This window comes from Hippocampus zosterae, chromosome 6 (assembly GCF_025434085.1).
Source record: "Hippocampus zosterae strain Florida chromosome 6, ASM2543408v3, whole genome shotgun sequence".
Lineage (NCBI taxonomy): Eukaryota > Metazoa > Chordata > Actinopteri > Syngnathiformes > Syngnathidae > Hippocampus > Hippocampus zosterae.
In genome coordinates, this window is record NC_067456.1 from 14688047 (window position 1) to 14714413 (window position 26367).

At 40.1% G+C, this 26367-nt stretch overlaps 1 protein-coding gene across 1 annotated transcript in view; it reads right to left on the bottom strand.

Annotated features, from left to right (window-relative positions):
- The window catches only part of dock5 (dedicator of cytokinesis 5), a 36671-nt gene extending 10852 nt beyond the window's left edge, over positions 1–25819 (bottom strand). Inside the window, exons 1-32 of the mRNA XM_052067552.1 lie at positions 25620–25819; positions 21180–21263; positions 20914–20954; positions 17062–17117; positions 16704–16800; positions 16402–16550; positions 16166–16301; positions 15902–16059; positions 14406–14487; positions 13102–13231; positions 8645–8717; positions 8130–8272; positions 7844–7969; positions 7594–7718; positions 6971–7069; positions 6707–6779; positions 6503–6606; positions 6110–6290; positions 4531–4628; positions 4327–4416; positions 4121–4221; positions 3874–4008; positions 3685–3796; positions 2853–2923; positions 2592–2698; positions 2287–2423; positions 1606–1701; positions 1282–1380; positions 859–1029; positions 667–767; positions 504–562; positions 117–271 (exon numbers count right to left, since the gene is read on the bottom strand). Coding sequence (XP_051923512.1) covers positions 117–271; positions 504–562; positions 667–767; positions 859–1029; positions 1282–1380; positions 1606–1701; positions 2287–2423; positions 2592–2698; positions 2853–2923; positions 3685–3796; positions 3874–4008; positions 4121–4221; positions 4327–4416; positions 4531–4628; positions 6110–6290; positions 6503–6606; positions 6707–6779; positions 6971–7069; positions 7594–7718; positions 7844–7969; positions 8130–8272; positions 8645–8717; positions 13102–13231; positions 14406–14487; positions 15902–16059; positions 16166–16301; positions 16402–16550; positions 16704–16800; positions 17062–17117; positions 20914–20954; positions 21180–21263; positions 25620–25662 — 3432 coding nt within the window. The 5' untranslated portion in view covers positions 25663–25819. The remainder of the gene's footprint in view (positions 1–116; positions 272–503; positions 563–666; positions 768–858; positions 1030–1281; positions 1381–1605; positions 1702–2286; positions 2424–2591; positions 2699–2852; positions 2924–3684; positions 3797–3873; positions 4009–4120; positions 4222–4326; positions 4417–4530; positions 4629–6109; positions 6291–6502; positions 6607–6706; positions 6780–6970; positions 7070–7593; positions 7719–7843; positions 7970–8129; positions 8273–8644; positions 8718–13101; positions 13232–14405; positions 14488–15901; positions 16060–16165; positions 16302–16401; positions 16551–16703; positions 16801–17061; positions 17118–20913; positions 20955–21179; positions 21264–25619) is intronic.
- Between the last annotated feature and the right edge of the window lie 548 nt (positions 25820–26367).

Consider the following 26367-nt stretch of genomic DNA (forward strand, 5'->3'; position numbering starts at 1 on the left):
TGCACAAAAAAGAATGGCGGATGCAGGCACTTACAGGCAAATAGACCACATGATGTATCGAAAAACGTTGATGGTATTTAAAGAAAACACATGGTGCATAAGATTGGAGATTGTACCATTTCAAATGTGTGCCCGGGGCTGAAATTGTGCTCACACTGCATCATATCGAAAAAGATGGGAATTGTGGCCTTCCTCAGCTCTGGCTCAGCCACCAGGGTGACCTCCAAAATAGGTCCGACCATGGATGGGATGAACTTCATTTTATGGGGGCCTAGAGGAAAACAGATTAACACTGAGAAGAATAAGAGTATAATTTGAGAAGGCAATAAACTGCATCTTCATCTCACAACAAGCGGAGTGCAATTTAATAATGTTGCAAACAAAGCAGTACAGTGAAACGGAACAATAAAAACATTGTCTTGTTATTCTGCTTGTGTAACTGCAGCCCTCCCACCCAAAAAAAATGATAATCCAACATTAGATGGTCGTAAATAAATACTCACCAAGATTGTACCACATATCTCTGATCTTAAAGCCAATGGTCTTCCTCATATCACCATATCTGTTGCAAATGTAAATCAGTTGAGCACATATTTTCCTTATTCAGGCTGGAAATTCATTCCAATTCAGCACCTCACGTTTAATGATGGTATGCAAAAATCTCACTTGTTTAGTATCTTGTTGCGTTTCTCTTGAGAGAAGGACTCAAGCTGCAGTGTCTTATGGGTGAGGAATGCCACGGTCAAATGAAAGTAACTATTCCACAGCTGTGCAGGATACATAGGTTTCATTAAAATACTAAACCATTTAACGTGATACATCATTAGTCTCTGTTTGAATCGAAAGGAGAAAACACACCTGTAGTTCAAAATGTGCTTGGTCTAAGAAATACATGTTGAGGACATCAGAATACTGGATTATGGCTCTCAGGAAGACTTGCATCTGCACCAGGTTCATAATCATCCAGTCAGCAGGGAATACCTTCCCCATGAGGTCCTTGAACATGATGAATGTCTCCATGAGAAAGTCCTGATGATAGGAGAAGCGTCATCGTAAGTGCCAGTTGAAGACCAGCATTGCTGCACATCAGGAACGCATCATGTTCCAACCACTAGAGGCCAACTGAGATTATCAAGTCATTCCCATCATTTGCATGATATGTTTAGAAACAATAATCTCTATAGGAGTAGTTAGTGGCCTAGGTGGTTTAATGTCTTTCTTGATAGGGTGTTAACAACAACTAGCAGCAACTAGCAACAAAGGCAACACCACGCCACTTACAATGATATCCTGTCTTGTCTTAAAGGTGCCAATATAATGGGCATAATGCATGTCATCCATTTGCTTCAGGATTGCCGTCATGCAGGACAAATAGTGGCCCTGTCACAGAGAAGGTTATTTGTTACATTACATGAATTCACAGTAATTCCCCAGTCCCACACAAAAGAACACTCAGAGCACTTATGTGTTTTATTCAAGTAAATTTTAACAAGTGTTAAGTATATAGTTTACGGGAGGTATTTTTCGTCTTCATAAAGAGAGCATTTAGTGTTACAAACGTCTGCACTTCCTGCGGACATATTCCTGCAGTAGCATCACACTTACTATGAGGGGGGACGATCTGTCCATGCCTATGACAGTGCGATTAACCCTGCGAAGTAGGCGCTCCATTATCAGCTGAATGTTCCCCCTGGTTGGACCCTGCACAAATACATTCACGTTCATGTACCTTTATAGCACTACAGGTAGAAGCATTCATTTTGTGCAAAGGACTGTGGTTGTATGATATTTTACACCACTCGATTAGAGTAACATGCTATGCATATTAATCGTAAGTATGGACAAGAGCAAAATGTTTAACCTACTCCACACCAAAATGTGTAAGAAAAGAATTTGACAGATGACAGAGGAAACAGGCAAGTTGGAAGGGCATGACAATTATCAAACGCAAAAGAGCAACTACAAAACTAAATATATTTGGTATGTGAGTAAATGCTTTCGTGTCAGTATTCCTTCTCCAGAAAGAAATATTTCAAATGTGCAACAAAATTAGTGTCAATGCTTGTCTTTTTGCCTTCGCATGGACCTTTGTGTTTTACAGCATTGCCATTCAATTATGCACGGAATCTGCAGCATTTGACTATTTCGGCTTTTCTTTTCATGTGTCGTCTATCTGTATAGCCATAAACCCTGGTTGTGTGTGCCTGTAATCTTGTTTTGACAAGATGCTTATGTAATTGTATCCTGAGGTGCCAGCCATTTTGATCTGATTGAGTAACTATTTACCACATCCTTGCGAGCCACGATGTCCAACACAGTGCTAAGCAGTTGGACACAGGCCTCGTAGTCAGGTTTACTGGAGTGATCATCCAGCTGCCCACTCAGCTGGTCGTTGACAAGTGGCAGAAGCACATCCCGACAATCTGTGGAAACAAAGCAGAGAAATGTGGTCACAGTATGACATGCCCCATTTCTAGTCTCGATAGGGACTGTGAAAGTGTCATATGAGCATGAGGCAGTGGTTTGTGTGTTCAATGCATCTTGTGGAAAATTTGATAATGTAGCATCAGGCTAAAAAAAAAAACCTCTACCTGGCTGCGTGAAAAGGTCACTCTCCACCATTTTGCACATGCAGCCCAGCTTCTGACGCACAAGCTGTGAGTCGGGAATGCTCTCAATAAACTTCGCCAGCAAAATGCTGTAAAATGAGAGCACACTTCCTATGTTGTGATTGTCTCTCAAACATACAATTCACCTGGTGTGTTAACTTTACAGTAGCAGGATTGGGAGAAAAATAATTCACAATGGAAACAAATATTATTCCAAGTTGTGCAGCCCCCCTTGAGAATTACCTTAACTCGACAGGATCAAAGACAGTCTGGATATCATTAATGATGCCAGGGAGGTATTTCAATATCGCCCCCTAAAAATACAAAGTACAGGGTGTCATCAAGTTGAAGTATTTTTTTAACCGCCTGACAATGCCAGGAGGTAGCCTATTTTTCACACTATTGAGTTAATAAACTATTCATCAAGGCTTCAAAAAATGACAGGTGGCAAATCATCCTCAAACATCAGTTGATTCAGTTTATGGACTAGTTGCGATATGAACAGCGCAAGCCTGTATTGCATTCTGAGGCTCTCCAATACGTTGTACTGTATCACTTTTTTAATCCATAAAATGATAAGAGTGTCAGCCAAGGAAGAGGTAGGTTGTTACGGAGATTGGATGTGGGTGAGAATCAAGACAAAAATGGGGAAATATTAAAAGACAGGGCTCGCTCCCATTCACTTGAATGTAACCGCCGCTTGATGTACACTTTCTGCGTACATTTTCTCAGAACCTCTGCTATTTCATCTGCAGGTATATAAAAAATGACAAATTTGGTTAAGTCGTGTTGTAAAAGACAATATCGGTGCACTTTCTATCACGTGGTGGCATGCTGCGGGCTGCTGCATACCGCTCGCTTGAAAATATGGGAATTGATTTTTTGCCGACGTGAAAGCTTCTGTTCATTTGGATTGGCTATGATTCAACACATTTTGTGTGAAATCTTGTGCCAAAACCCCTGCGCGACTGTTCAGAAGAGCATCGCTCAGTGTGTCGCGGGCCTGACTTGAAATGGATAGTATGTTAACTTACAGCCGTGAGCAGTAGCCAAAAAATAACATAATAGATCATACCTTTATTTTCACTCCCTCATCAAGTGGTCTGTCCATGAGAGTGTTGAAAGACAGGAACAGAGAGCGAATTGAGTTGAAGAAAGCGTCCCCATCTTCACTGTTTCCATAGAACCTGCAAAGGTGGATCACATCACAAACTAATCCTGTCAAACAAAAGCATGAATGGAAGGGCGAGCGGCCCTTAGATACCTCAGATAGAGGATCCGAGACTGGACAATAAATCTGAACAAATACTTGAGAGCCTTGAGTGCCGCATAGAGCTTCTCAGTGAGAGCAGGCTCCTCCGCGTGGCCCACATAGTGGTTGAGCACCTTGGTAAGCTTCCTGAAAATAAGTTTAACTTTAGTTATCATGATAATTACACCATAAGGTAGGTGGAGAATCACACAAATCAAGGGTGTCATATTACGAGCAATTTAAGATGGTAGGGACTCACATGTAAGCCAAAGTGGCACTAAAGTGCTTGTTTATGTAGGTTTCAAGGACTGGGTTAAAGTGCTGGAATTTGATGTCACCAATCAGCATGATAATAAAAACCTAGGGGGGGGGGAAAAAAGAGACCCAGGAACTGAAGAAAATGCAAATTTATCATGTGACGAAATGCAGTCTTGTCAAAGATGTCAAGTGGATACTGAAACTCACCAAGGCATTGAACACCAGTGTGTCATAGGTGTCCTTTTCTGAAGTCTCCATCATGATGTTGAACAGAGCATCAAGAGTATCCTGGAGAAACTGTGCAACCCCACCGCCCCCCAAGGCTTATTGTAAAAGTCTCATTAAAAATGTTGGTATTTAATAGCATCATATTAAAAAAATAGTGTGATATGAGTAGAGCAGGGCACTTACTTTAACTATCTCGCCACCTTCGACCTCCATCAGCCTTTGCAGGATCTGGTCAAGATCATCTGGGTTCGACCTCCAGTTCAACAGGCCGAGTAGATCAACTAAAGTTTTGTGAACACATCAATTTAACATTTCATTGCAGCATCAATTAAGGTTAATGAAGTTTTTCAATTTCAATCAATCAAACCATCAATCAACTGCAATCTGTCCACAGAATATAAATCAAGAACTCAAATAATCTCATGCATACAAGGTGATACTTAGAGGAGGCTTTACTCGATCAGGATTTTGCCATTGATTCGCTATCAGAGTTTCTAAAGCCAATACTCAATCAGCGATTCGTTCAGTAGTAAGCACATTCTCGAAGCCGTTCCGCTCTGGTCCAACTACAGATTCGGCCCTATCTACACAAAGTATGTTGGTTGAAAATGATGGATGGAATTGTCAGTGCTGGCGATGTGCCCGGCACCCCGCTGTGCATCCCCACCGCATCACCTATCCCTTCTTGGCAACTACACTGACAGGTCCGTCTTCTATCCCCCATTGAATTGAATCATACAATCATAAATCTATATTGCGTTTTAGAAGAATACTTACCGGTGACCATGTTTATAATTTCAAATGGTAGAAAGAACAAAAGCTTGTGGCCAATATGCAGCGAGCATTAGGTGCCGCCTCGGGTACATTCAAATGATGAATTTGATCAATTTGGACAGTTATTCTCTTTGTTCTCGTTCATGTCCTCACCCAACTGTCATTGTTGGCTATATTTGAGTTGATGGTGGATTTGAATTCATTGCGCAAAAGGAACGAAAATAACACCAATACATTTATTTATCTCCATTCTTTGTATGACTGTGTAACTTCATTCTGTGTGTTGATCATTGCAAAGAACATTGCTTCGCGCTTTTGTTGTAATATTAATTGATTGTTTGGAATACTTATACGGGGCGGCCTCGGAATGCAGGGGTGCGGTGTTTGATTCCAGCTCTGGCCTTCCTGTGTAGAGTTTGCATGTTCTCCACCTGACCTGCCTGCGTGGGTTTTCTCCGGGTACTCTGGTTTTCTCACCGCATTCCAAAAACATCCATTGCATGTTAATGGAACATTCTAAATTGTCCCCAGCTGTGATTGTGAGCGCAAATGGTTGTTTGTCGACGTGTGCCCTGCGATTGGCTCGCAACCAGTTCAGGCTGTACCCCGTCTAACTACCTGAAGTCAGCCGGGAAAGGCTTCAGCATGCCCGCGACTCTCATGAGGAAAAGTGGATTGGAAAATGGATGAATACTTTAAAGACCCCTTCCTTTTTACGATATCCTATGGCTCATTTATTTGGAATTCATGATTTATTAATCAAATTTTATATACTGGAAAATAATTGGTAAGTTGGTTTTCTTTAAATTTTATTGTAAAATAAACTATTTATTACCACAAACAGACACATTTAAAAAAGTACAGAAAATTGTACCATTGAGTATCTATATTGATTCCCAGGTACCACAAATTGGAACCAAACCGGTTCAAATGTGAAAGAGATGCATCCCTATTCGTCAGAAAAGTTGAAAAAAGTGCTGTGAAATACCGTTCTGTGTGAGCTTAGTGGAGCAAGTAAGCGTGGAAATCTGAAAGCTGTCCTTCGTGACAGGAATCACTCCTGAATGGTGGAACTGCTTCCCTGTTTGTTTCTCCTTCTCCTCCACTTCAGCCCAGGTCCCTGGCAAGGTCAGATACACCTTTGCATCATCTGCCCTTTTCACATCAACCTAAGAAATTCATAAAACAGGGGATGAGACAAACAAATCAATGGATATTTAATTTCAGACTTATATTAAGGAGAGTTCCAAAATCAATCACTCTATACACTGTCAGTTGTGCATTGACTGTGCAATTGTTTTGATGGAATTTGATTAATGTTCTAGCATTAGTTTTTTTTTGTTTGTCTTTTTTAAATTAAAGTACAAGCCTTGAAGACTACCTTATAAACAATAGGTTCATGCCTTCCATCCCTGAGTGTTGTCCCATCTCCTCTCATTAGGCGGACGAAGGCCATACCAAAGGGTTTTTCTGATTTGTCCCTAGCTGAGGAGGGGAGCAGAAAAACTCTATTTACCATGGTGGAGGGATTACGTATGGGTTTTTGTCATACAACTAAGTCACACAACAAGTCATAGTGACTCACAGTCCTGGGAGGATCTATGTCGAAACATCACCCTCAGGTGACAGCGGCATACATCTTCAATGGGAATTGTCACCTTGCAAAGGAGGAGACAAGATCAGAGGAATTAGGGCTGCAAAATACATGATTGTCTACGCAGATATACATTATCAGTACATTCTGGCTTTCTATCTGTCCTTCGAGATGATTTCTCTACTAAATCTATTTGACAAATGAATTTAAGACATGGGATGTCATGTTCAAAGTTGCGTTCAACGACAAACCTACCTTCACTGTTTCATTCCAACACGGTTGCTTCACCTGGTAGTATATGACAGACTTGTACTCTGTGATACCATCGTAACCAGCCCCAGGAAATATTGCCTTCTGTTTTACAAAAAGAAAGAAAAAAAAGGGATAAACTTTGGGCATGTGGCAGAACTATAGACTTAATATGCACAGATTAAATCTTTAATACGTAAAAGTATTAAAAGTAAAAAAAGTAAAATTCTGAGGAATGTTTAATACACAGATTGCATGGTGGCGCGTGCTACTATTTTGGATCACCGTCTTTGTATCTTTGGGTGGTCTACAACATCATTGCACAATACTAGTGATTGGTCAATGACGTCACTCAATCTTCATTAGTCATTCTATATTATAGTAATTACACGTGGCAATTGTTTAAATGTTGTTTTTATACGCACGTATACATATACTGTTACACACAAGAGCACGCACGCACACACACACACACACACACACACACACACACAGATTGTGTGTGAAAACAAAATACAAAGAAATTAAAATGAATAGTATGTTGTCAAATATCATACCATATTGGTAAAAATTTCAAGTTAAATATTGACATGGTGAAAAAAATCATTTTCTTCAATGGCCATCAATACCTCCATGGGATTGCCTTCATCATCATGCACACTCAGTATGACCTCCACATTCTTAGGTGTCTTCTTTTTACCACGGTCAAACTCTCCCTGCAGCAATGTTACATAAATATCATTCCTCACATTACCTGGAGGAAGGAGAAAATATGATTAGGTAAATGTGCCAACAGTTGATGTACCGCCCTTGTAGTTCTGTCATCAATGCAATGAACATGACTTCATTGTATGTAGAGCAAATAAAAAATTAAGCCACCTGGGAGGATGATTTCTGGAAAGCCCATTTTTCTGACGATGGCTGTGCTACGGTCCACAAAGTGTGGGTAGTCCTTTCTGACCTGTGCAAGATCCCCTGGGAGCAGCTTGAGGGTCACAAACAACCCTGCCAGCAAACATGAAAAGAAAATCAACGAGGCAGAGACCAAAAGCTTATACACTGTAGCCTCTCACACATGATTTATTTCCCTTAAAACCAAAAGGTGAATTTAGGGCGATCTCTAAAACCGCATGGGATAGAACCTATGTGGGGCACTTCATTTTACCCTGGCCTTTGTGATTGACCTCCCTCGTGGCGATGACTTTGTTGAAAACAGCAGTGAGTGGCTCATTCTCGCCTATGACTCGAGATGGGATGAGGGGAGACATGATGAGCTGCCTCTGACGGATGTAGGTCTCCATTGCTATCCTGAGAAAGTTCATCAAGGTCAAAAAAAGAGAAAAGGAGCACTGCAACCATACATCTATTAGCTGAAAAACAAACAGACAGCAAAGTATACACACACAAACACGCACACGCGCACACACACTAAGAAGGCATCTTATTTGAACGGTAAAAGCTTCAGTGGGAAAATCAGGGAGCTTGAAAACAATATTTCAGACCTCTCTGTGAGAAGCTGATAGCTGTTTTTTTGTTTGTCCTTTGTTTGATCAAAATTGTGACCAGACCAAGTCAAAAGCTATTCAAGGATATTTCCATCAACCCCTATCCAAATGGCATTTTAATACAACATTGAACAACTCAAAGGTACATAAAGTGTGACAAGATCAAAGCACTCACTGCTGAAAAGGAATGAAATGCTGTTTGTCCTCATCGTCTGTTTTGCCATGAGCAATATCAGTTATGTCCATCACTGCAATGACACCAAAGCATTAAAGACTGCCCCCCGGTAGCTTACTTTGCTCGATGCAAAACATTTCTTGTGTGGAAAACAACAAGACTAAGAGCACTTGAAAAGAACACTATGGGTATGTGATATGGACATCCAAAGATGGGACAAAACTGCTGAACAACTCTTCTGTATGTTGGTTCAAAAAAATACACACTCACACACGCACACGCACGCACGCGCGCGCACACACACACACACACACACACACACACACACACACACACACACACACACACACTCGTGACATTTTGTATATGTACTTATTAAAAATAAAATTTTTGTCATACATCTGGTTAGAGAGTGTGGGGTCTTACGTAGTCAGCCAGTAGCACTGCCAAAAAAAAAAAGGTGGCCCCCACCAAGGTGCCCACCCTTGAGTTAGATAGATGCGGTGCTGGGTTTGTTCGCTGAGCTGTTAACGGAGTGAATGAAAAAAAAAATCCCAAACGGCAGAAGCACATTTCTTGACGGAGGAAAACAAACTCCAGCAATCCCTCAGGCGCGATGAGGGAAACCTAACGATAGATGCACTACAAATGGAAATGATATTTTATGCTAAGTCTGGTGCAAGCATCTGTTTATGTCTTTTGACAGTGATTAATGTGTACATAGTCCATTTAAAAAATCCATGATAGAAACCAGTGTTACCAGAGATACAGTATATGTACCTTTAGGGGTACTTGAGCACATTGCACAGGGTACGTGGAAACATTGAACAATTTGTTCATCCATCCATTTTCCAATCGGGTTTATCCTCATATGGGTCGCGGGGGTGCTGGAGCCTATCCCAGCTGTCTTCCGGCAGTAGGTGGTGGACACCCTGAACCGGTTGTCAATCGTAGGGCACACACAGACGAACAAGCACCCGCGCTCACACTCACACTATTTAGAGTGGTCTATTAACCTGCCATGCATGTTTTTTGAATGTGGGAGGAAACCGGAGTGCCCGGAGAAAACCTGCATAGCTCGGCGCTGGAATCGAACCTTGCACCTCTGCACTGTGAGGTCGATGCGCTAACCACTTGATCACCGAGCCACCATAATTTATTTCTCAAATAAATAGCTCGTGGCACAGCCGTGCAAAAATCACATCCGTGTGTGGACCGAAATTTATCTTTAAAGATCAGATGATTGATCAAAAAAAGTATTGTGGGTCTGAATATTATTCTTTCGTGAGTTTAGATGACTGCTGAAAGGGCACTTATTCAAAGAAGCTCCAGCTTTTGTGGTAAGGTAAAGAAGTCAGGGCTCCAACTCAGCTTTGAATAGCTGTGCACTGCAAACCGTGCACTTTGTAGCCATTAATCTTTACTTTTCATTTTCATTCAAAGAAAAAAAAATCTGCATGATCAAAATGCTTTTTTATTATTCATTGATTTTATTTCATTTCATTTCATTTTTGACCATCATGTTATTCAATTAGATGGCCAAAAATATTTATTCAGTACTTTAAATGGGGATTTAATATTTATTTGAATTTCAGGAAATTGTATGCACTTTAAATCATTTGTTACAGACTAAAAACAATGCTGTTCTTTAAGTTGTCTACATTTATTTGTTGTTTTTTTTTCATATCCTTTCATGTTAATAAGGATACAATTCTATGCAGCGCTGTCCCGACAACAATTTGTGGACATATAATACTATTTATAGTTTCACAGGAAAGTTGAGGGTGCATGAAATGTTTTCTTCTTCCTGGGACGCTGCCACAGAAAATTCTCAGAGAAATGATTGTGTTTGTGACTTCCGTTAAGAGACTTCCAGCAAGAATTTGCTATTTGTTACTGCAGGTTTCATTTCACGGAGCGGTTTATTTGAATCCTTTTTTTTCACCCGCTTTTCTAAGCAACCATTAGCGTCCACTGCATTAAAAAATATCTTGCTTGGGAACTACTAACAAGCACAAGACGTTGAATATGTGACGACAAGAGAAATGTTTTGAACTGGCTGCCCTAAATGACAGCACCTTCCAGGAGGATGAAGATCACAGCAAAAAAAGTGTAGTGTAATATGTACTTATATACTTGCCTGACAGGGCAAAGCCTTTTTATATGCTGTGCTAAACACCCCCATTCATTATTTCGTGCTTTGTTTTTACTGTGCATATGATACACATCTACAATTTTCATGGAAGGAAAATGCAGCTTAAAATCGTCCCCGCATTGTAACATGTCATATACGGCCAACGCAATATTATGAATCCCACATGCACAGCACGGCCGACTGTCCATGTCTCTAAAGTGGTAGTGCTACTAAGTTGAAGTTGCGAGAGCAAATATGTATAGATACAGGAGTGCAAAAACATACCAGTCTGTATTTCCAATCTTCTCTGCACGGTATTGGGTCAACTCTCATCCAGGCTCCATAGTGGCATTGTACACAGTCATCACTTCCAATTTCTCTTTCCACTGACGAGCTCAAACACGTAGGTTTGACAATGCCCGCTTCTGTCGGCTCCCATGTGTAAAAATCTTCCTCAAATTCCAAAGCATTGCTAGCATATTGAATGTACTGTGTTGTGTAGCACATGGAAATTCTACAGTATCTCTACGATGTAGCATGCTGGTCGGAGGCTAAAACGTCATTTCCAGTTACCCTAGTGGTGGTTAGAGTCTCTATAGCAACAATCCATCAAGCTTCCAGTAAGTCTGGAAACGCTTGGAATGAGTAATTTAAACCGATTTTTAATCTGTTGTTGACAAGTTGCAGGGAGTAATGTGTATGTATTACAAAACATATTAGCAATAGGAATATGAATTTTAACAGCATCTGAAAAATCTTGGGAATCTGACCTTCTACTCATATTCCACAAACACAAAATGAATCAGAATGCTGTGTTTTGACTAGTGAGGCTGCATAAAACATATTCTTATTACAAAAAAAAAAAATGGGGGTTGACTTCCCCTTTAAATGTTTGTATGTACCGGTTGCAATGTGCTCACACTGTAGCCCTGGTTGGAAACGCTGCGGTTGATCATAAAGACCAAAGCCATCAGCATGAGTATAAGCAAGATGCCATTTCAGTCAGTGACCACATGAGCGCGCATGTGTATTATTACTACTGGTCCCCAAGTCACGTTAACCAATGTGTGCGTGTCTGGCATTTTTCGGAACAAGATATTGATACGTGCATGTGTTATTTACAGAAAACAATTATGTAATATTTTGTGTCCCCACCCACAATCAAACTGGCTGAATGCCCCCCTGGCCCAATTACAGATGCTTCGATGCTAACAACGGGTGGACATCTTGATATTCAACTTCATTCTGGTTGGCATAGATTAGCTTTTAGATTCATTGCATTGTGCCCTTCAGTGGACTCGTTCTCTGGAAATGGGAACCGCCATCATGGCAACTGCCACTCAGACAATGTTTTGAATCCTGCAGTTTCCAAATGTAGCATTTTTCAAGGTAACCGCGACAGGGTGTGATTGCTCCTGCAAGGAAAAAGCATTTTTTATTTTTGACAGTTTTCCGTCAAACGGTGCTGCAGTCTTTTCATGTATGTTTTGTGGTAAAAATGCAGCAGATAATACATGCTGTTAACAAGCAATAAACACATGGAATGATCAATGAACCCAACCCAGAATTAATAAGGAGGAGGCCACTTTAAGATACAAGTATTATCCATCCATTTTGGCCTCTTTGTGAGTTTGCCTCCCATATGCATAAAAAAAATCAATCACTACGACTAAGAATCCATTTACAGTGATTGTCCTGGATGGTGATTAAGCCTCCCTCTTACCTGTTGGGGAGAGTGTTTTTTTTCCCCGAGCACTGAATGGGAAATATTCTGTAGTAATGATCAGGCCTGAGGGGTCTACCAATTTATTTAGGACAATTTAAATCTATTTTTCTAAGAGAACCAAGGTATGAGATTATTTTATTTTTCTCCTGAAATGAGATAATATCCAGCCAACATTCCTAGCAGATTGAGTGGCCCTAAGGTTCATCCAACAAAATGGTGATGGTTTAAAACTGTGTATTCCACCCAGGCCTTTTTTAAATGCGTTTTATTTTCCTGGCAGAGAAGAATAATGTGACTTCTGAGTTAGACACATTTTGGATTGTGGTTTCACTCCATTTGTTGAGAATACATTTCTCCATAAATAGGCTCACCGTCAGGCCAAATACAAAAAAATGGCTGCTCAACTCTTTTCCTGATGTCATTCTACTTTTTCCAGATCAGAAAACTGGCATTAAATTCAGCACATGGATCCCTCACTTTATACAACAGTACAATTCAAAAGGTACTGCAGAGCAAAGAAATGCCATTTTCATTGTTGAACGGGTTCTGAATTGGAAACACAGATAAAGTACTAGATCTTATGAAAAAGTCTCTCACCAGCCACACCAAATGGTCTCCTTAGTCCACCTGTTTGTTTCTTCCCCTCTTTGAGCTCCATGCTTCCCACTCTGATGATCTGACACACCAGGAAGAGACGCTGCCTCATCAGGTCACTTCTGCTCAGCTCCTGGATGTAAAAAAAAAAAAACAGCCAACAATAGATGTCTTAGTGCAGATTAAGTGGAAAAGTCAGAGAAGCTCGAGTGCAGATAAATATTAAATGTTGAAATCCACAACCAAGTGAACCTTTCCATCTGCATGTGTTTTGGATGACTTTGTGGGTCAAGTGAGTCATGATTTGCTCTGAGAAGCATAAAATCTCTGATCTCATTTTCAGGACATCAGGGCACAAATGACTTAATTCGATATTGTGCTTCAATGGCATTAAAGAGAAACTCAAGTGAAATATTTTCTTTTCGATATGTTTTAAGAAACCCCACTAGTCTGAACACAACGTTCTGATTAATAATGTGTTTGTGAAATATGAATTAACCAGCAAAATACAAGTCATTTTCAGGGGCGGCCATTTTACCAATTGCGGCTCAGTTGTTTTCTGGGTTCGAGCCGTGGTTGTTCATTACCTGAAGCCTTATGCGTGAGTGGGGTTGCATAGAATATATTATTGGAGACATTTATTTATTTTTACTTGACTTCCCCTTTAACAATAACAGTTGAAATATGAATGTATATACCGTATTTTATGCACTAAAAGGCGCACCTAAAAGCCTTCCATTTTCTTAAAAGCTCACAGCGCACCTTAAAATCCGATGCGCCTTGTGTATGGTCATTACAGTAATATTTCAACCCCCAAATGGCTCCCTGCTAGAGACATGCTTACAACGTAGAGTTCAAACGTAAGGCGATCGAGTTACGCAGTTGAACAGGGAAATATAGCAGCAAGAGAGTTCAACGTTAACGAGTCAGTGTTATAAAGTGAACTGTGTCACTGCTTTTTAAAATTGGTTTTACTGACATCTGATCGTGCTGTTGGTATTTCCTTGAGCATAGCTCCATCTAGTGGATGCATTGAATATGTCATCTTATAATGCCCAATGTATGAAAAAATTACAAAATAGGCCATTCATTGAAGGTGCGCCTTGTAATCCAGTGTGCCTTTTAGTGTGGAAAATACGGTACATTAAAATTGTGATTTATTTGTTAAATATGTGAAAAATAACAGCTCGGTCTAACATTCAGTAAATGAGCAACTATTCAATAGTAAATTTTCCTCCTTGTCTCAGATTTCATCCGTTTAGTAGTCTGAACCTGAAGGTTGGATTCGATAGGTTGGATTTGGTTACCGTGAAGAGTGCTGGCAGGTTGTTGAGTTTTTCAATTTCTTTAGGCATCCCCATACTGTCCCACCGCACCAGGAAGTTCTCACTGCATGAATTTAAACATGGACCACTTCAGGCATTGCATAAAAAAATAAATACATACAGTAAATAAAAAAATTAAAGATACATATTTGATGCAAACCTGTGCAAATATATCCATGTATTGGGATTTGATGTAGACACATTATGCCACAGACTTTGGAATTGCTTTTACATAAAGATTTTTGCGATCTGCTGTGAATTCGATTGAATGAATGAGTAAATAAGTTAATTCATTCTTTTTTTGTGAAAATGAGATGAGAAAATAAACACGAAAATTTAAATAAGAAAAATACAATTTAAAATATAATTTGATTTATGGATGAGCAATATGGCTGAAAAGTGTCTCATGGAATAATTAATTCAATCGGCTGAGAGCCATATTGATCGGGGGGACCACCTTTTTTTTTCTTACCGAATCAATTGGTTGAAGATAAACTACAACAACGCTCAACTGTCCAGAGGGAAAATACCATTCAAAATATCAGAGACTAAAACTCATTTTCAAGGAGTGCAGTGTATTAGTGTACATTGTTATGCAGTGTTAATGTGCAATGTTGTTTACATCCATGCTCTGGGCTCAAGTGCTGCCATAAATACTTATTTGCAGACGACGCTCCACACCCCATAGTGACATGAATTATCATTCGTTGGTCATAAAAAACTAGTATAGCTAAGTGATACCCTCTTGGAGTGCATGCGTTACAGTTGACCAACCATCTTAGTTCTACCTTAACTTATTCGCGGGCTCATTTATTGGATGGGTATCTTATAATTTTATCCGTTTATAATTTCATGACATGCGAAAGCTAGCACGTCAACGGCGTCCTTGACTTGTCATCCATGTATCCATCTGGAGGTGTGCACAGTATGATCTTATTGAATGTGTTGCACTGAGGCAAACCCAATTCCAATGAAATACATTGGGACATTGGTAAAAGCAAATGAAAATAGAATACAATGATTTGCAAATTATGTTGATATTGACTCGAATATACTACAAAGACAAGATATTGTATGTCAAACTGATAGACATGATCGTTTTTGCAAATAATTATTTTGTTGAATTTGATGGCTGCAACACCTTCATATTTTTCTCTGATATATTTAGAGCTGGGTTCAGATGAATTCATGATTATCCTTGCCTTACATTGTTCAAGGTGCTAAGAATCTATCATGTCGAAGATGCAGCAGTTTTGAGTCTTCAATTATTCACCATGAGTCACATGCACATTATTATCATTTCGGAGGAATTTTATATTCCAGTTTTACAATGCAAATCATTCTCTAACACGTCGGCTTTTGACACATTTTAGACCATTAAAAAAGAATCACTTTCTACCGTTTGTCATCAATCCACATTAAATCAAAAATAACCTTGGCGTTACACTGTAAAGTTGGGAAAAAAGTGAGAAGCGAACCTGATAAATTCTGACTGATCTGGGTCATAAAGAGACATGAGCAGCTCAGCATCTTCTCCAATGTTGCATACGAAGTTTTTCAGGTTCATGAGGAGGCTGTAGGTGTGAACAGAACTAAACAGAGCCTGGCGCCTCCTTTCCAGATTTTGTAACCGTGTCTGGAAACAAAACAAAACAAAACAAACAATTAAAAAAACAGATATTATCAAAAGCAAAATTGTTCTACAGATATACAAAGACATGATCAACAATAAATTCTCATGCCTTCTCCTCTTGTATCCTGTCATCAACGCTACGGGATGCAGTCTCGTGTGCACGGAACAGACTGACAGTGCTTGTAAAGTCAGGATTCAGTGTGTTTCCTGCTTCATCTCGCACAACCAGATCCAAGCCCAAAATCCTGAGAGTCGCACATTTTCACATGGCTTCACAGACAGTCACTTTTACAATAGTGGCAGAGGGCAAATTATGATAGGGCAGTAAGTCAGCAAGATTCATACCGGTTTCCATAGTCAATCTTAGCAGTTACTTTTTTTTTTAGTTCTACAAGGTCATCCTTGGGTAGTGTTCCAGACACTATCTGTGATCGATATTCCATCAGGCTGTAGGCCATCTGCTGAACACTCCTGAACAGGGAGGCTTTGTTCGCCTGTCACACACAAAAAAAATGTAACATGTAACACTGCAATTCTCAAGGCAATAAAATGTTCTTCTACATCTAAAAAAATAAAAAGTAAAAAAAGGAAAGTACTCAGAGTGTACTTAAATGTGTGCAAATAGAGACAGAATACAGTGTACCTACCACAAAGAGCTTGTGCCATATCTGTGCCCATTCCCTCAGAGTAGCTCCGAGCTCCTGCACCAGTGGTAAATCTGCTGGAATAATTATTTCCTGCTGGCTAACAGCCACAAAAGCAGAATAATAGGTTATTGAAAAAGTGGCTCGTTGCTCACAGAGCGTATCGTATACAGTCATTTGAACAGGTACAAGAGCATTTGTATATGATAAATAGATGGTTTCCTTTCACAGCCCAAAAAAGAATTTCTGAACATCCACTTGAGATCATTATAAATGCACTTGTATGTCACGAGAGGTGAAGCACACAAAAGCCAAAGTGTAGTATTACAAAAATGACATTTTTATTGATGAGTGATCTTACCCTATTCCCTCAACTGAAGCCTCCTTTAAGTGAATATATGAGGATGGAAAAATTCCCTGAGGAAAGAATCAAACACTTTAATGATCCAAAACAACTTGAAAATCAAATCAACACACTTTCATTTCATCTAGACCAGGAGTGTCCAAACCTTTTTTTAGGTCTGCAAATAGTTGAGGAATTTGGGTTGGCCAACAGCCCTCTATCTCACAGAATAGATCCAGCTCTGTACTAAACGGCAGCCGAATCCCATCACCACATTCAGAACCAAAAAAAAAGAACCAACCGGAGCAAAGTGACTATTTTTTCCTAACAGTTATTTATTATATCATTAAAATGATGTCTTCATAAATCAGCCATAGAGCACAAAGAGGAAGAAACCTGTTCAAAATAAGTGGTATCAGTTTAACCTCTAGGCAGGGGCGCCCAACCGGCCAATCGATTACTGGTCCCAAGTTGATCATGAGAGGTGGGTGAGGGAAATGGGCGGGGGAAAAAAAGATTTGTGTGTCTGTAGATTTAGGTTTCGTTCATTTTCGGGACCGTTACGGCTGTTGCTCATCGTGGGGTGCGCGCTTGCATATGCGAGCAAGTGCATGGTTGCGTGCAAGCACACACACACACACACGCGCGCGCACACACGCACACGCGCACACACACACACACGCGTGCGCACACGCACACAAACACACACACACACAAACGCAAACACACACGAACACGCACACAAACGCACACGCACGTAGGCACGCACGCATAGGGTCGATCACGGGTATTTTTAGGTTTAACCACTAGAGGGAAAAAGAGAGAAACACGGTAGACATTCAGATTATAATAACTACAGAATTAGACACTAGAGTGTGCCATACTGCATTCAAGCAGCTGAATTAAATACACAAAGGTTACATACAGACTTTTACAAATTAAAACAGTTTCACACGATCTAAATATCCAAACATGAGCTTGCTTGCTCACAACTGCCTTTTTTTTTTACATGGTGAATTGATCAGCTTTTTGCCAATACATGTAGCTATCCAGAAACAGTTTTTCTTGTCATGAGTTCAAGAGTTTTGCCCATTATCATATTCTCACAAACATCTTTCATGTGTTTGAATATAGCTGGGGGAAGGGAAGTCTGGGCGTTCCCGCTAAAGCTGATTCAACTTCGGATAAGCAGAAGAAAATGGATGGATGGATAGTAACTTTAATAATGTAAAGCCATTGCATGGTTTTATCTAATATAACTTTAATTGCTAATATCTCTATAGCCATTATAAATGAAAGGAGATAAAAATCCTTACTGAGATTCCTGAATATGGGCACAGGAAAGTATTCACAGTGCTTCACTTTTTTCACATTTTATGTGACAGCTTTATCCCAAAATCAATTTAATTCAAGGCCCAATACCCAGTCGATTTAAATTTCTAATTTTCCCTTGCCAACATAGCAGTTGAAAGTTGCAACTGATCACTTCCTTTTTAAGACTCATTTACTGCATTTTCCATCGCTTCCTTTTGAGTGTTGTTAGAGTCCATCGACTTTGCAGCCATATAATGGAACATTTTTCCATCTGCAGAAGTAAATGTTTCGTCTTCTTTCAGTTGGTTATGTTCCATATCCCGTGATGAGAGCTTGTCCCGAGCACGTTTGGAATCTCAATACCAACTTTTTCCATAACTGGGTCAAATCACTCAACGATCGGCTATGTGTATGTGTGTCATTAAATGGAGCACCGTATGCGTACAAAGTAAAAAAAAAAAGTGTTTCACAGCAACTATTTTTTACACTTAAAATGAGCATTTATATTAATAAATCAGGGCTTGTTGTGAGATCTTATCAGCTTGTGTGTGTGAGAGCAGTCATCTAAACAGCCACTCATTGCCACTTCCCCACCAACCGTGCAAAATATGCTTGTTGACATTTTCCAAGCAGCCATTCAATTCGAGAAGAATTGGTCAAAAATTCCATATTTTTAACCTTTGTCAGGGACATTATTGCAGGACTCAGTAACTGCAGTACATTTGTGTGTCAGATATCGAGGTATGATTCAATCCTTAACTTTGATGTATTGTTATATCCCTTGTCAAAATTCATTGTTTTAAGTACTTTTTTTTACAATATTAAGGTGGTATAAAAAGAAATATCAGCAAGCTGACTTTCAACGTGAACCTCAACATGACTTTGACACTTAAATTGTAAGCACGGTAGGTGTATTTATATACTGCATTTCAAGGGTAACTCAATGTGCTTCACATAATTCAGGGCTCAACAGTGCGCCAAATGTGCTTGTAAACGCTCCCATTTTTTTCAATGTGTGCTGGTAAAAATTTCAACCGGTCAAACGGCACGAGTGCATGTTATAATGCTATTACTGGTACATACAGCCAAGGCGTTCCAACTCTGTGTCCATCTGACAAACTGTACGCAGAATATCGAACGTGTGTCCGGTTAAAACCTTCCTGTATAAATTAAATAAATAAACATCCAAGTCTGGATGTGTACTTTGCCACATTAACGGACATTTAACTAAACTAGTACGACAGTATTTGCTTCATAAAGGATGGCTCGCTCCCATTCACTGAGGCACTCACGATCCGCTATGCATTTTGGCAATGGAGACTGGGTGCACTTGTCTAGCTTCAGTGGTACATATGGAATTAGAAATACTGTTGGAACTACTGTTGTCAAACACGATATTGATATGCGGGGTTGAGTCTCGAACCATTAACTTGCATTCAGCAATCATTATCTTAAAAGGCGGAAACAATTTGTTAAGCAACAGTTGCAACCTATTGACTATTTCGATCAAGGAAAGGGTCACAACAAGAAGCTGACATTAAACATTGACATCTCTCACATTTGGCGAGATGTGAGGTGCATTCAAATAGTTGGGCAATTTCACAATCAAACAGACAAAAAGGCCCTCGATGCAGTAAACGTTAATAGCACCTAATATCTAAATGTAGGCTTTCTGTCAATCTATAAAAGTTGGCATATATCAATGTCGTGGCTGAAATACAAGACATCTGTATTTAGATAGCACTTTCACAAAAGCTGCAGCTGTAACAAAGTGCTTACTTTTCTATTTTATTTAATTGCAATCAATGGTCCATCTCGCCACTTGTTACTCTACCTAATCAAATCACCAGGCTTCCATCCTTCAGTCGAGTGGTTGGAATGTCAAACGTATTCAATGGGATTTTATACTCCCCAAAGGCTTACATAATAAAAACAAATATTTTGGTGCACTAACAGATCTGGATATCAATAAAAATATCAGTAGTATGTAAAAAAGTTGTTTCTTGTTCAATTGTTCTAAAGTGTTTAAAATGTTCAAAATTGGGTTTTTTTGTGATTGAAAGCATTCTAACTATGTAGTATACTTTAGTATAAAGTATACTTTGCAAATCTATCTTCAATCGCTGTTAGTCTTTGATGGCATCATGTTGACTTGGCAACCCCCCGCCCCAAATAGACAATTTCGGTCAGCTATGATTTATTTATTTTGCAAACTATTAACCAATCTAAAGTTTTGAAAATCACATTCTCTTTTTGAAAATGCAACATAAATGGCTAAACAAACATACCACATTTTTGGTTTCCTGAAAAGTGATAATTTGGAAGAAAAAGCACACTGATTGCGTCCGACGCCAACTGGCAGCACTCGCCACCTTCTGTATTTTGGCAATCCCGAGGTTCATATTTGTGAAATAAAACTTAACTTGAAAATTCCAGCTTCACAATGAATCTCTACGGCCTGGCAAATAGACTTCATTACGAGACTCGCGTAATCGTTCCCTTTCATAGGCTCTACAAATGTGGAGGAAAGGAAATATATACTAATGATACCCATACCTTATGTGATTTCTCTCTTAGTGTGTATCCCCGATACCAGCCTGAGGAGATTAAAATGAAAGAATCATGTTACAGTGAGGGGAGAGAAACTGTGGGAGTAATGTCTTGGATTCAGGAGGTCAATCTACAAGCCTGCATGCTCATTTTTATATTACATATAATATATTTAATGACAGCAAGCTTAACATCTCCTATTTCCTGCAGCAGTTTGTTTAGAGATGGAAGATAGGTGTGTCATGGCCTGTTGTGTATTTGGGCTTGCTTACCTTCCAATTTCTCCAGTATGTGCACAGTGTCCCCAACCTGTAAACACAGCTCCAGTTCACCAACGGGATCATAATTGTAGATTGCTGAAAGGACAGGATAAAAAAATGGATCAAAGTTTAGACTCTTTGTATAAGGGTGAGCATGTCTAGCAGTGTGATCTACTGCTTTATTCCAACTTCCCTTTACTGCAACAGTAAACTGTGAAGTTGAAGCCATTTTGTAATTGGAATTATGCCTTAAATTAACCATCTTAAGCCTGAGCAGATAGGTGGCAGGTAGCTTGAGCCCATGCTCAAAAGACGGTGGCTTTATGGTCTCTTTTTTTCCCTGGAGGTCAATATTTCTATCCTGTAAATTCAGTTTTTCCCAGCTGACTCACTTGTGAACCCGAAACTTTCCTGTAACCACTGTTATCATGAAGGTGACCCTGTCAGTATTTTTAAATCACCACTATTACAGAGTTCTGGGTACGATCAAGTGAGACTGCATGCACAGGCAAATATATACACGTATAAGAACAAACCGTAGCTCGCAAGTTGTCACGACTCTCGGGAGCTGCAACAACATGCAGCCCGTCAAGCACATAGAACTATGAGTCGTGATCTGTCTCAACTTGCATGTGCTGGAGGCTACATTTCACCACACACTTTGACTTGCTCAAGTTATCACACTTGAGTCTAAAGAACACTTGACGAAACATGAAATGATTCCATTCTGATTCAGTGTTGAAACCTTTGCACGGATAGATCTCTGAGGCAGCTAAGTTGAAGAGTGTTTGTGTCGCCTGATCCTGGGCTTTGTTGCTGTGGCACACTTGAGATTCGCTTCTCCAGAGAACGCCAGGTGACGCAGGACACAGGACGTAGCTGACAATTTCTGAAGATGATGTCAGTGAATGTTGAAGCTATCCATCCATCCATCCATTTTCTAATCCGCTTATCCTCACAAGGGTCGCAAGTGTGCTGGAGCCTATTCCAGCAGTTTTTGGGCAGTGAGTGGGGTACACCCTGAATTGGTTGCCAGCCAATCGCAGGGCACACATAGACGAACAATTATTCGCACTCACACCTAGGGACAATTTAGAGAGTTCCATAAACATTTCAAATAGTTTTTGGAAATTGTGGACGTTGTGTGCTCCGGGCCAAAAAAGAAAAGAACCATCTGGACTGTTATAGATGCAAAGCCAGCATCTGTGATGGTATGGGGCTGTGTTGGTGCCAATGATGTGGGTAATTTACACATCTGTGAAGGCACCGTTAATGCTGAAAGGTTCATACAGGTTTTAGAGAGACATATGTTGCCATCCAAGCAATGTCTTTTTCATGGACGCCCCTGCCTATTATGGCCAGCGTACAATAAAGTTGTCGATAGATGTCTGTGCATTATTGGACATCATCATCTGGTAATGTCATTTCACTTTGTGACACGGTTAGTCTCAAGTACAGTTACACAGAAGCATAGGGAATCTGAAGTTTGAGACAGGTTTCTGTGATTAATAAATGCAACAGGAGCTTAACTTAGTGATTTCCTGCTAGTTGTTGTTCCAGATCACCTGTTTTGGGTGCTTTAGATCTGTCGTCAGATGTAGAGAGGCTTGGCAGCAGAGTTTGGTGGTTGGTATACACGACTCACATTCAAGAGAATGGAAGCCAGCTACGGGTGTGCATGAAATTGTGTACCCCAATAGTTATAATAAATGTGTCTTTTTTAGAATCGAGGAGGCTTCGTTTGGTTGTATATGGACAACCTAGAATTATTTTCACTCGCCTCATGAAATTTGGGTGCCTGCACACCATAGACCCAACATGGACGTACCTGCATGTTGAAAGTGTTGCCATAAATGTGGAAGATATCATACAGAGCTATATTTATGAGTTCCAAGCTAAACTAATTTCTAATCAAGCTACACGTGAAATTAATGAAGTCTTCCTTTCTGTGCAGTCTTAACGCAGCATCCTGTTTGTGCACTTTTTTCCACTGTCAATTTTTGTGTCCTGTTTTTTTTATTAAAGCGATGGATTTTTTAAATACATTTTAAATAATGAACCCCAAAAATATAATTAATTTGTGAAAGAGGGCGGCCCGGTAGTCCAGTGGTTAGCACGTCGGCTTCACAGTGCAGAGATACCGGGTTCGATTCCAGCTCCGGCCTCCCTGTGTGGAGTTTGCATGTTCTCGCCGGGCCTGCGTGGGTTTTCTCCGGGTGCTCCGGTTTCCTCCCACATTCCAAAAACATGCGTGGCAGGCTGATTGAACACTCTAAATTGTCCCTAGGTGTGAGTGTGAGTGCGAATGGTTGTTCGTTTCTGTGTGCCCTGCGATTGGCTGGCAACCAATTCAGGGTGTCCTCCGCCTACTGCCCGAAGACAGCTGGGATAGGCTCCAGCACCCCCCGCGACCCTAGTCAGGATCAAGCGGCTCGGAAGATGAATGAATGAATGAATTTGTGAAAGAATTGTTAACTGCGTGCCTATTTTTTAGATCACCGCCACATGTGTGCAGTATGTCCTGTTGATCTTCTGAACTAAACTGTGAAATTGGAATGCCGTAATAATCTTCACTGCTTTTATTTTACTAGCGAAATATGCCTGAAACTTTATTTTGTATGCAACTTATTTCACTTGATATCTACACAGTGCATTAGTGCAAAAATATGTGGGCTACTTTGCTTCTTTTGATTATATTTTATAATTTCATACTGCAACACTAACAGATGAATTTTCTCCTTTAATACATGTCCGTTTAATGTCTTAATAAACTTAATAAACTGAGAAAAGATAACCAGTGATAATATGTTGCATTTTTTAATTGAATAACTGACAATATCTACATCACTGTTTTTTCTACCAATAAATCAATAACATTTTTTTGTATACTAGAAATCTATTTGTTGTTGCAACATGTCATCCTGCTTCCTACGTATTTAGCAGGGTTGGAGAGTGAAAAAAAGAATGTGGCTAGCAACAATGTACAGTCACATACTGTTACTTCCTGAACTCTTGTCACTTCAGACGATGAGGCAATATGAGCAATCCCAAAAGCTCTGATGCATATCGGTTGCTACTAATAAGGATGGCTGCTTTTTTTGTAAAGAGCTTGGAGGCAGTCTTATTTACCTTCAAGCAGACATAGGACCCAGCCAAACAACCCAACTACTTCCCACTTCATGGTAACCATGTCAGATTATGTGTCCCGCCCAACCCCCCCCCCCCCCCAAAAAAACAATTAGAGCAACAATATTAATGAATGCCACTGTACTGTACCTGTGGGACTTGCAATCTTGTGGCTAGTTGACTTTCATAGGTTAGTTTTAGATCCATTGCCCATGGCTCCCATAAACCTACATTAAATATGCTTTCATAATATGTCTCCTTCCGTCTCAAATGTAGTTTCCCCAAATCAGGCAAGATCTGACTAATCAGACTGATGACGAGATGTTCACGGTCTAATAGCTTTTCTTAGGATTAAAAATGATCTTAGCGATTCCTGTCTTTTTTCTGTTGAAAAAAAAACATGAGAACAGCACTGACTACAGACTCAAGAGCAGCGCCTTTGAAAATCACGCCAATTGAGATCTGAAAGGATTAATAACATGAAACTTCACCTGCAAAACACAAGGTGATATCTCACCAAAAGGGGCGATGTTTGTGTATAAACATACAGTTAGATCAAAATGATTTCAGCTGGAACGGCAGCAGGATGTTCAATGACAGCAGAAACAGAAGGAGTAGCGGCATTAAAATATGCACGGCTTCAAACCACAAAGATGCATGACACATTTTCGGAACATTCAGGACTCTTGTGATAAGCAACACAACTGTTGCACAGCACAGCACACACTTTTCTGCAGAAAGCCATGTTTTTGCAGAGCATCGTAATTCTGATGACAGAGAAGGATTTCTCCCTTGGACAGAAGATGCACAGGTTTGCCTTGAGGGTGTAGGACGGGCAGTCTGCGCACACAGGTATCAAGGCCACACCTTTAGAAAACTACAAGCCGTGAGAGGTAAAGTCCAAAGAAGAATGGCAAACAACTGCAAACTCTTTGCTAGTTTGCCACATGTACTACAGTCCCACTTGATGCCATTTTGTTTTACCCCGTAGGAAGCCCTACAACGGGCTTTCGTTGAAAATAAAATCCATGGTTTTAGTTCCTTCCATGTCGGCTCAAAGAGATTACATACAAGAATGGTTGGCATGCCCGCTGAAATCCTGAATCCTTTCCAGGGTTCCGCAGCGCCGTAAAAACCCACCGAAAGTAAAGTTCAATCATGGAAATCGTAAGGAGTTATTTTCATCCACCACCTATTAACTACAACATATTCATCTTGGCTTTTCCTCCCCTCTTTTCAAGTGACTTGACTTTTGCTTGGAGTTCACTCGGCAAACTTTCAAATGGCACAACAAACGTGGTGAGCCCACTTGTTGGGAAAACTTACCCACGCCGTACTTCTCTTTCTTTGTGGGAACCCAGCGTGTCATGGCGTTGTGGTGGTGGGAAACCCCCAAATATTTCTCTCAATGAATAAATAACTATTTACAATGGATAATCGAGCACGGCTAATGAACTAATCCTGCTCGTCCCGAAGTCTATTACAGTATTTCCGCCATCATGCCTGCTGTAAGGGGCGGGGAGGGCGAGCAGGCTGAGAAAGGGGGAAGCGAAGGGGGGGGGGATCATTTCTTGGGAAGAAAGTCTTATTCATTAGCTGCATTTGCACGCACCACAACAATACAGTACTATGATGTAACATGTACTGTCTTCATTCAAGAAGTATTCACTAAACAATACGTTTTTTTTGTGGGCTGCGATGTTGTTCACGTGTGTCACATCTCATTGAGAGGTGTTTATAACATGTTTACAACCCAATTTTGAATAATCGGCAGTTGTTATCTTTTAAATGCTAATAATTGTTTCTAAGAAAAATATTTGGGGGCAATATATATGCTATATGCTATTGCATAAATAAGTAATTTATGCAATAGCGTCTTAAGGAACGTCTACAGTACACCACAGGTGTAAAACTCAAAGCCCGGGGGCTAGTGCTGGCCCGCCACATCATTTTCGCCCCCAAGCACCACATGAGTAGCCAGGGCCAGTTCTAAAAATAGCTCATCAGTGATGGCACATTATGATATTGTAGAAACGTAGAAATGAAACATATGAAAATGTATAACTGGCAGACA